Here is a 10,605-nt window from a genome sequence, read left to right as displayed (position 1 = left end):
GGGATGGCTAAGCTGTGAGTTCAAGGCATGCTTCATTCCTTCCCACCTCCCATGCTGTGCTTGTCAGCAACCTGTCCTCTCTGGGATGCTCTGATTTGTTCTCATGCCTCTCATCTCTAGTACACTCTGAACTTGACATGGGCCCTAAGGCTTTTCTTGGAATGTCATAGATGTTCATGACTGAGTGAAAGAGTGAACGAATAGGTGGATGAATGCATCATTGGGATAGATAGATAGATATGAGACTAGAGAATGACTGGGAGGGAAGGCCTTGAGCTGCAGTGACGGCTCAGTGGTTAAGAGAATGTATGTCTAGAGTTGAACTCCTAGCATCCATATTGGGTGGTTCGCAACTGCTTATGACACCAGCTCTGGGGTGGGGGTGGGAGTGCGGGGGGGGGGGATCTAACACCTCGTACTAGTGAAAGAGCTTCCCTCTGCCTCTTGTTCCGTGGCAGCTGCTTAAGGCCTTGTTTATGGTGGGCAGCCTTCTGAGTCTTTTGTGAGAATTTAGGGCACTGCCTGTGTGTTCATAGCCACCTACAGACTTGTGACTGCTCTGCCTCCCCTGTGCCGTCCCAGGTACTCAGACTACACGATGTGGACGGCCTTCCTCGGTCTGCTGGACCAGAGCAAGCGCAGTGCCTCCGGGGTGCAGGAGCTCAAGCTCAAACGCATCATCACCCACCCTTCCTTCAATGACTTCACCTTCGACTACGACATCGCCTTGCTGGAGCTGGAGAAGCCCGTGGAGTACAGTACCGTTGTACGCCCCATCTGCCTGCCTGATGCTACCCATGTCTTCCCCGCTGGCAAGGCCATCTGGGTCACAGGCTGGGGGCACACTCAGGAGGGAGGTGAGCTTCAGGCAGGACCAGGACCTGCAGAGAGCCCTAGGCCTTCCTGCCAGGCCATAGGGCTTGCACACCTGCAGCCTTTGGTGCCTGGGCTGCATGGAGTCCATCCCAGTTTCAGGGCTGGTGGTTTACTCAATGTCCCGGTGCCTGGCAGGATGAAGCTGGTGGGTGGAAAGGAAAAGGAGGCTCTTAGTAAAAAGGGTAGGATCTGCAGGCTGGGCTCTTGATTGAAGCCCTGACTGTGCCACTCCACTGCCTGAGTGGCCAGTTGCTTCATCTATTAACTGTGGTTATCCATCTACAAAAGCCTGTTCAATGAGTGTGAACTCAGGTGCTTCTTTGCTACGTGGATAAGCTTCGGAGCTGGGCCCACACATGTTACCGATTGTGGGTCCTTGTGCTCTGTGGAGGACAAGCCGTTTGTAGGTAAACTTTAGATTGAAAGGCTCCATTACCAGAGTGGTATAGTTCATGGTGAACTATACAGAAAGTAAAACCCTGACTTACAGGGTTCCCTTACGAGCAGAGTCATTGTGGTGTTTGGGTGTTTGGTGGGATTTTCGGTGTTTTACCACTTTCCATCCATTCCCTACCTTGCTGTATATCTTATCTATCTGTGGCAGTTTTGCTGTGCAGTCTGGTTACTTTTAATGGCTTACACAATACCCTGCCTTGTGCTATCGGCTACTGACCTGTTTATCTGTCAGCAGGCTCTTGGGTTATTTCCAAGCATTTGCTTGTAAACCTGACTATTGGGGGTGGGGTGGGGTGGGAGGGGGCAGTCTCCAGTGAGTTTTCCCCAGGGAGACTGGCTTGCCCCAGGAGCTGCCTGCCTCAATCCCCGGCTTACTGTCTCCCCCAGGCAGTGGAGCACTGATCCTGCAGAAGGGTGAGATCCGTGTCATCAACCAGACCACCTGTGAGGACCTCATGCCGCAGCAGATCACCCCACGAATGATGTGTGTGGGCTTCCTCAGTGGGGGTGTGGACTCCTGCCAGGTATGTGGGCTTACAGGGGAGAGGCAGAGCTGAAGGGGTTGGGGGGGTGGTCCTTGAAAGGCTGGGGAACGGCCAGACCAGGGAGAGGAAGGGCCATGCAGAATGCGAAAGGGAAGAGGCAGGGGAGGGGAGGAGAAAGGCAGGGTAGGGGAGAGGGTGGAGGGGAGCCTGCCAACTAGGCTGGAGCGGGCGATGGGTGGGGCTGGGGAGAGCTTGGGCAGGGGTGAGCAGGAGTCAGAAGTCAAGTTGCCAGGAGAGGTCAGTTGGCCATGGGAGAGACTACTTAGGCTGAGGCAGCTACTAAGAGTTTAGGTAAGGGACTCATGCACAGGATTCGTTTATTTTTGCGTAGGGTGACTCCGGTGGCCCCTTATCCAGCGTGGAGAAAGATGGGCGCATCTTCCAGGCTGGTGTGGTGAGCTGGGGTGAAGGCTGCGCCCAGAGGAACAAGCCAGGAGTGTACACAAGGCTCCCCGTAGTTCGGGACTGGATCAAAGAGCACACTGGGGTATAGAAGCATGGATAGCCAGCCGACCACTAACACCCACAAGATGCCCGGACCTGCACACCTGGATACAGGAGAGGAACATGGAGGACATATATGCTGTGGCCTCTCCCCCACAACTCAGACTGTGAACTGCATCCCTTGGACTCAGAGTTCTTCCCTGAGCTTCCAAAGTGGGACCCCTCAGGAGTTGGGGAGAGAACTTCTGTGCTAGCGGCCCAGCCGGGGGCAACAATTGGATGGCAGCCTTCCCCTCTAGCCCTGAGCTGGGTGAAGGTGATGCTGTCCTGGAGCTGCTTCCCAGCTCTAAAGAAAAACTATCATTGAGCTCCTGGGAGCCCTATGGTAGAAGGGCTCAGGGTCACTCTTTTCAGGAGGCTCTGGCTCTTCGGACCCCAGAGAAGAGTGGCACCTAAGGCTGAAATTGTTTAGCTGGTACCAGGGGTGGATATTTGAGAGTAAAACATTTTATTTCTTTTTAGGTAATTTGTCTTTCTTGCTACATTACAAAACTCTCCCCCCAACCACCATCCCTTCTGTGAATAGTTCCCTTTGCACTAAATTGGAACTAAATTTCCCTTAGCACAGACCCTGGTGTAATACTGGGTGCACACCATAGCACCTTGTCTTCCCTAGGCCAAGGGCTGTTTGTCCTTGGTTATAACAAGGGCTCACTTATAAGCCAGGGCCTTGACTGCGACAGAGGTTGGTCAGGAGGGAGTTTAGGGGAGAGGAATCATGTAGAGAGAGGGCATGGTGACTGTCTGGGCCTGACCCTGGCTTTGCCCTCTAGGAGGTTGGGGGGTGGGAGGTGAGAGGACAGGAGGTGGTAGTCATGGTGACATGTCAGAGGAAGAGGATGGTGCAAAGTGTTGTGGGTTTGCCTTCAGTGCACAGGTGGTTACACGTGCTGTGTGTATGTACGCACATATACACATACACAGGGTGCGCATGGACACAGGGCCCAGCATGGGATGAGTGGATGAGTTCCAGTTGGAGAAATGATGCTGCATTGGTGATGGGTGCCTATACCTCCTGTGCCATCCCCATCTTTCTACTTTATAAAATATTCTCAGCCTAGTTGGAGTGGCCCAGGGAGGTGGGGCTGTAGATCTGGGGAGAGGTTAGAGATCTTTCTAGAGGCCCTTAGAACGCTCCTGGGGCCCTGTATGGGCTGAGGCTGAAGGAATGGCCTCTGGTAGACTTAGAGGTGACTGTGTCAGTGTCATGAAGGAAGCCAGCTCTGCCCATCACTTTTCCCCAGCTCCTGTCTCTCACTGACGCTCCGGGATGATGCTGTTACTTACCATTGGACTTTGTTAGCACAAGGTTAAGACAGTCATTCTGACTGCTCGTGTGGTGTTTGCACTGTCTCTGATTCTAGTGAGAGTATTTTCCAGGAAGACTCACCATGTAAGTGACATTCCTGTCTTCCTGACATGGTTGCTCCTTTCCAGTGATATAGGACAGAAGGATTGAGCTAGGGATTATGTTAAGTGAGGGGTTGCAGGGCACATGTGTGCTCTGATTCCGAGTGTGTGTGTGTGTGTGTGTGTGTGTGTGCCAGCTCACACACATATGATATATGATGTCAGGGAGGCTGGAGCAGCCTGGGCCACTCACATAGCACCTCAGTGTTTACCACAGCTGCTGTCCACGGTAAGACCTCCCTCTCCAGGAGCAAACACGGAGGCAGGGCTGCCTGACCTTGCTGCCTCTAGCCCCACTGTCCTAGGTTAATGGAGTCACAGCACTATATTACAGCTGGGAACTAGGTACCCTTCAGGCCACTCTCCTCCTCTTCAGTGGAGCTTTGGGCAGGAGCTTTGACATCCTGTAGGATTCACAGGCTCAGCTCTTCACTCTTTACATAGAGCCCCCGAGACCTCCTTTTTGAGGCCACTCTGGAGGCCTTCAGAGGATTACCAACATGGGTCGGAGCTGGAGAAGCATCGTTAGCAGGGGTTCATGTTACTATGACTCGCTATGGACTAATGGCCATTGAGGGTCCCATGTGGTACCTTGAGTGAGGTCTGGTGCTCTTGATCCCACCGTGCTGGGTGAATCCTGGAAACCCCCTTGGAATGACAGTCACACTTAATCCCTAGGAAACCAACCAAATGTTGATGCCTCCAAAAGCCATTATGGAGGGCTGGCAAGATGGTTGGTTCAGTGGGTGAAAGTGCGTGCTGCCAAGCCTCACAACCTGAATTCTGTCCCTAGGATCCACAGAGTGGAAGGAAAGAGGACACCTTAAAAAGGAGAAGGCCTCCCTCGGCTTGTCCTTTGTACTATCTACCTGTGCTATGGTAGATACACAGAGAAATGTACGAAAACAACAAATAAAATTATATAAAGATTATGAAGCCAGGTCTGGCTTTTCTGTTGACAGACTAAAACAGGCTAAAGACCCAGAGCCAGCAGAAACGCAGACTCATCACTGACAGGGACGAGTTACTACTACCACCAAAGAGCCCGGGATGAGAGGTGCCACGGCACTGGGGTACAGTTGGCTATGCGGGTCTGCAATGGTATCGGCTACTGGCACATCTTAGCTTTACTGGGCAGGGGGTGGGAAGGGGGTGGCTCAGTGCCCAAACTGTTTTGCACACATTTGCATTTTCAATTCACAATACTCAGCACTGAGTATGTGACAGAAGATTCAGTTTAATTAGTGTAGGCTGCAGTAGCTGTAGCCAAGCCCAGTGTTCAGGGTGGGGGTGAATAATGCATTGTGAGACCACTTACTGCCATGCCAGGACCGGAGTGAAGGTCCTGAAAGCTAGAGAGCCTTTTACTCTACACAAGGCCGCTAGGCAGGGCTGTGTCCCCTCGTGCCTGCAAAAGCACTGGCCTAGAAGGGCCCTGTACTTCATTCTACATTCCACTCTTGCCTTTGAACAGGGGCCTTCATATCTTGTTTTGCTCCATGGATTCTGTAGCTAGCCTTGCACCCTGTGCCGTTCCCTGGGCAGCCTGGTGTGGGGTCAAGGTTGACGGGGGTGGGAGGCAGGCTGTCAGGAGTGGTCATAACAAGTGAGACGTGGTATCTAATATCTAACCACCTAGCTTCTGTACATTACACAAAAGAAAGTCACCTTAAGATCTGGCGCTGTAGGGTTACTTAGTTGTAGCTGATCTATAAGAGAGGAGGAGGCGGAGGCAGTGGCAGTACAAAGCTGGTTCCTCCCTGTTCACAGAAAACTGTGCAGCTGGGCTTCCTGGAGACAGTCCAGTGTTACGACTGGCCTCATCAGCTTAGCACACCCAATGGAGTCTGTTCCTGGCTGGCCGTCTTATGCTGGGAATCTCAAAGCAATTCATTTTCTGGTTCCTCCCAAGCTGCCTTGAATCTCAATTATTTTAGTCACCGATCAAAACCTTAGAAGCTTATTGGACAAACTCGGATCCCGTTTGCTCCTGCTTCCATCAAGGTTCTGCAGGAGACACCGGGAAAGTAGGCTAGAGAACAAAAACCTAGCAGAAGAGGGAAGGCTTCAAATCCCAGGTCTAGGTTTAGGACTCCAGACTCAGAGCCACTGTGCAGAAACGCCTGGTAAATGGTTGTTCAGGTTTTTGTCCACATGGTGGCGATATTGTGCTGTCACAGAAGTGAGAGCCTCTCTAGTTTCTAATTACCCTTCAGTGCAGTAGAATGGATGCCTGTGTCAGGAATAGCATCCAAGGGGCCCCAGCACAGTCTTTCTCTAGTCAGTCTTCCAGTGCTCTGTCTGCAGCCAGGACCTGCTGGCCCTTGGCATTAGAATCTGGACAGCTCATTACCAGGTAGGCTTGGGAGCACAGATGTGACTTCAGTCAGATGAATGTTGTCTCTAGGTGAGAAACAGGGATAAAGCAGTATCCCGTGAGACATAAAAGGTGCCGGTCGCAGTTAGCTTGGTGCTTACCACACATGCGCATGTCTGTACACGTACACACACACACACACACACACTATGGGGTGGGTGGTATGAGGTATGTTGGGGTTAGGGTGTGTTAGAAGACCAGGATGTGGCACAGGGCACCTCCTCTGAGGCAATATGCAGGGTGCCTATGGATTCTAAGTCTGTGCCATGTGACTCAATGCTACAACCTTCACATTTCCAGGCTTGGGGTTTGTGCGTTGCCCACCTGGAAGCTGTGTAAGGGAAACTGGTTCCTCCAGCCAGTGGCCCTCAGGCAGTAGAGTTTCTTGAAGTTGTAAAATGATAGGAGAATTCAGAATTTAATAAAAAAAATGGCACTTCCTAATTTTTTTCCTTTCCTTTTTGTTCTTTGGGTTGGAGCCTTGCTGTGTACCTGGCCTAGACTTCCAAATCCTCTTGTCTCAGCCTCACACGTGCTGGGATTACAAGTGTTCACCACCATGCTGGCCTAAGTGGTCTACGGACGGAATTTTGCTAAATCCTCACAATAGTCCTCTGACCACATTTTACAGAGAACGCCAGGGGACCAGGATTTTAGGTGACCTTCTGAAAGCCTGCACTTAGAGGAAAGCAGACATAAGATCTGAACACAGGTGACAGAGCCCCAGGGCCAGCACTCAGAAGCCCCGCACTATCTACTGTGCTCACGAATGTCCCCTGGAGCATGTTCTTGGTGTGTATACATACTACCACCGTTCCACAAAGAAAGGAGACTAGCACTCAGAGTGAATGAAGGTGGCTTATACTCCTCATACAAAGGTCTGTAAGTGATTTAATTTGAGGGCCTTCTTTTTCCTGTATGTCAGAGACACGGCCTCAGGCTAGCTGAGAGGCGTGAACTAGCATGTGGGAACTATTTTTCCAGGCATGACTTCCCCTGAGCTTTCTAAGCCAGGAGGTTCATTTCGAGGTTGGGCCTTGCTCTAGGCTGGTCATGAGCATGCCTGCCTTTGGCTTTGCCAGCCTGGGTAGAATAAGGTGACTTCGGAGCTACCTCAATTTTCAGATTAAGGATGGTGGATGGGGGGAGGAATCTCAGGCCAGGTTACTTGAAGTGGGGTGACAATGAGCCAGAGACTCTGGGGAGCTACTGAATACCACTGGGAATGATGAGACCAAGCCCCACAGTAAGAACAGGTTATTTCTCTCCTGGTTTTAGATCTTAATGCATAAAGGATGGTGATGGGCTCAGTGGTTAAGAGCACCAACTGCTCTTCTAGAGGTCCTGAGTTCAATTCCCAGCAACCACATGATGGCTCACAACCATCTGTAATGGAATCTGATGCATTCTAGTGTGTGCCTGAAGAAATCTGCAGTGTACTCATACTCATATAAATGAAGTTAATAAATCTTAAAAAAAAAAAAAAAAAAAAAGGATAGGACAAACTGCTCTTCCATAGAGGGACATGCATGACTCTGGCAGGTGCAGAGGTGACAGGTGCTTGTAACCCCTCGCCACAAGTCCCAGTGACAGCTATGGCCCAGCTCTGCTCTGAGATGACTCCTTCAAGCTCATGGCAGACAGTGGGAAGAGGGACATAGGAAGCAAGCAGCTCCGCTGCACACAGAACAACTGTCCAATGTCCTGCTCCAACTAGATGTGGCCGTCACACTAATGGCTGCTAGATTTGTAGGCCTGCAGGGAGAATAGTTAATGGAGACTCCCAGCTCAGGGTTTCAATGAGCCTCATCCTGTTCGCCACCTCTCCATTCCAGTTCTGTCATCCTGTGCCTGCAGCTGTATGCTGCCCTTTCCACTCACCTCCCTTCATTTCCTAAAAAGCCCAAGTTTCCAGGCGTAGGTGGAGAGGCTCCATTGTCAGTCTGTTCCATTGTCTCAGCATCTTCCAGCAGGAGGGCCCAGCTTTCCTGGGGTGTGGGCTCAACTTTCCCTTCCTCTTAGCTCACAGGCTTCCCCCACACACCGTCTTCGCCGTCAAGGTTATCGTAGCTTCTTCCACCACACCCATGATCCATAACAGCCTATCTCTGCGCCAGCTTTCTGTCGCTCCATATGGTCTCGCTTAACTCAACAAGGGAATTCTTCAGGTCCCGCCTAGCCAGAACTCCAAGAACATGGTGTGCAGGGGCAGAGGCAATGAGAGGAACTCCTCTAGGGAAAGGCGGAGGTCCCCTCAAACAGGAGGACATTCAAAGGCCAGTTCATAAAGAAGAGCACACCTTAGCCCCATCCTGGAGGGTCAAAGCCTACACAGTCTACAGGACATGGACATAGAGAAAAGGAAATGCTTGAAAGATTTAACTGTGGCAAAACAAAATACCGAGTTATTCATATAGCCATGGCAGGATGAAAGACTTTTTGTTCAATTACTCAGCATGGTGCCCGCTGTGATTGGGACTGAGGGCACTTGATGCAGGATGCCAGGCGGATTCAGAGTTAGGGGACAACTTAATTTGTCAGACTTGGTGAAGTGGCAAATGGACCTCATGGACCAAGCCATCTCACTGGCTGTGTGCAGGGACTTTTATACGAACCCTTCAGCTTCTCAGTATCACAAATTTTCTGAAGGAACCTTTAGACATGGAAGAACACTTCAGCAGGAAAGAACCTTAACCTGGAGCTCTCCAAGGCAGCCTCCTGGGAAGACTCTGAATCACTTCCAGCTGTAAGAGGTCGCGGGCTTCTTGGATGGAGGACTCACTGTACTTTCATTCTGTTTGTCCCCTTACCTTTGTCCAGTGGGATTAGTGTCCCTCTGGGTCCTCTGCTGGGTATTAGAGATGAACAGGACCTGAGCTCATCTGCTCAACACCTTGTACATATCTCCTGCTTCGTTCTGCACATGTCCAGGATGCGGATCGACCATTCCTGCCGCAGAGCAGCATCAGGCCCAGAGATGCCCTGTAAATGCCCTGCTCATGACTTCTCGGGGAGTATGTTCTACAGTTGCCTGGGCAACAGTGGAGTTCTGGCCCTCTCTGGAGGCCTGGCCATGTCCACCTGGGGCTCTAAATTGCCAGAACTCTTTTGCCAGGTAATAAATGCACTGGTGGAGGGACATGTGGAAAGGCTAAAAGAAACGTTCACTAGCTGGGCTGCATTGGCTCTGTTTCCAAGTCTTTCCTATTCCTGTTCCTTTGGCTACCTCCAGTAGCTCCTGGGCATTTCCCCTTTGCAGGGGCCAAACCATCTGCTTCTTCTTACTCCTCTGCCTGGGGCAGTGTGGATGGAGAAATGGTTCCTTGAGGTCTTGGCTATGGGCAGCAGAACACCATGTTCCATCCTGAAGTTCAGGACTAGCCCCTACTCCTCACTAGCCTCCCCTGAGCCCTAAACTTCTGTGGGAAACTGGCCTCAGGAGATGCTTCTGCAAAGGGAACAGAGTCCTGATGCAGGTACCTCTGCCTTGAGCCAGGCCGGGGAAAAGGATGGTTTGAAACTCTGAAGAGGGCAGGAGATGGATGCCACTGCACCTAGGAAGTCCGCTTTGTCAGATTTCTCGATTCCAAAGGTCAAGATGACAACCAAGTAGATGGGTTTCATTCTATACCCGAGAAACAAGAATTCCATGGAAATGTGGTAACAAAACCAAGCCACTCCATTTTGTTATTAAGGGATTTTGAAAAAAAAGTCAAGTGACATTCGGACAGTTTGGACAAGTTCATTAGGTGCTTAAACAGAAAAATTTTGGGCTGGAGAGATGGCTCAGCGGTTAAGAGCACTGGCTGCCCTTCGGAAGGTCATGAGTTCAGTTCCCAGAAACCACATGGTGGCTCACAACCATCTGTAATTGGATCTGATGCCCCCTTCTGGTGTCTCTGAAGACAGTGACAGTGTACTCATATATACATAAAATAAATAAATAAATCTTTTAAAAAAACAGAAAAATTTTAATTGGATTTTAATGTTTTGTAAAGACAAATACAGAAAGTTCACTTGAGTTCCTACCTTGCAGTTCATTCCAGATGAGAACACTAGGGGGCGCTCACACACTGTATTTAAGTGCAGTCAGTGCGGTGCGATGAGAGAGAAGCATGATTCAGAAGGAAGCTTTGGGCAGCCTCCGCCCAAGTAATCGTGGCAACCATACAATTGACCACCCGTGCCCACATAAAGGGCGACATGGGATTTTTGTGTCACTGTGAAGGTAGCCTTCCATGACTGGCTGTATCAGCTTCCCTATGATGATATGTCCTCGTGTGTACACATGCCAAGGGAGGTGGCACACACTGTTGTTCTCGATGCAACAGGGAACCTGGGAGGCTCCTTTTAAGACCCCGTGATTCCTGAGCTCTTGAACTGAACCTCCAACACTTCACGTGGAAGGAGTTTCCCTGCCATGACAGAGTCTGTTAA

The 10,605-nt window shown here is 50.7% G+C and overlaps 1 protein-coding gene across 1 annotated transcript in view; it reads left to right on the top strand.

Annotated features, from left to right (window-relative positions):
* The window catches only part of St14 (suppression of tumorigenicity 14), a 43,106-nt gene extending 40,259 nt beyond the window's left edge, over positions 1 to 2,847 (top strand). Inside the window, exons 17-19 of the mRNA XM_031344846.1 lie at positions 583 to 857; positions 1,720 to 1,856; positions 2,209 to 2,847. Of these exons, the coding sequence (XP_031200706.1) occupies positions 583 to 857; positions 1,720 to 1,856; positions 2,209 to 2,370 (574 nt within the window). The 3' untranslated portion in view covers positions 2,371 to 2,847. The remainder of the gene's footprint in view (positions 1 to 582; positions 858 to 1,719; positions 1,857 to 2,208) is intronic.
* The last annotated feature ends 7,758 nt before the right edge of the window (positions 2,848 to 10,605 follow it).

The sequence above is a fragment of the Mastomys coucha genome, unplaced genomic scaffold (genome assembly GCF_008632895.1).
Source record: "Mastomys coucha isolate ucsf_1 unplaced genomic scaffold, UCSF_Mcou_1 pScaffold23, whole genome shotgun sequence".
Classification (NCBI taxonomy): Eukaryota; Metazoa; Chordata; class Mammalia; order Rodentia; family Muridae; genus Mastomys; species Mastomys coucha.
This window is presented reverse-complemented; position numbering and strand designations above follow the sequence as displayed.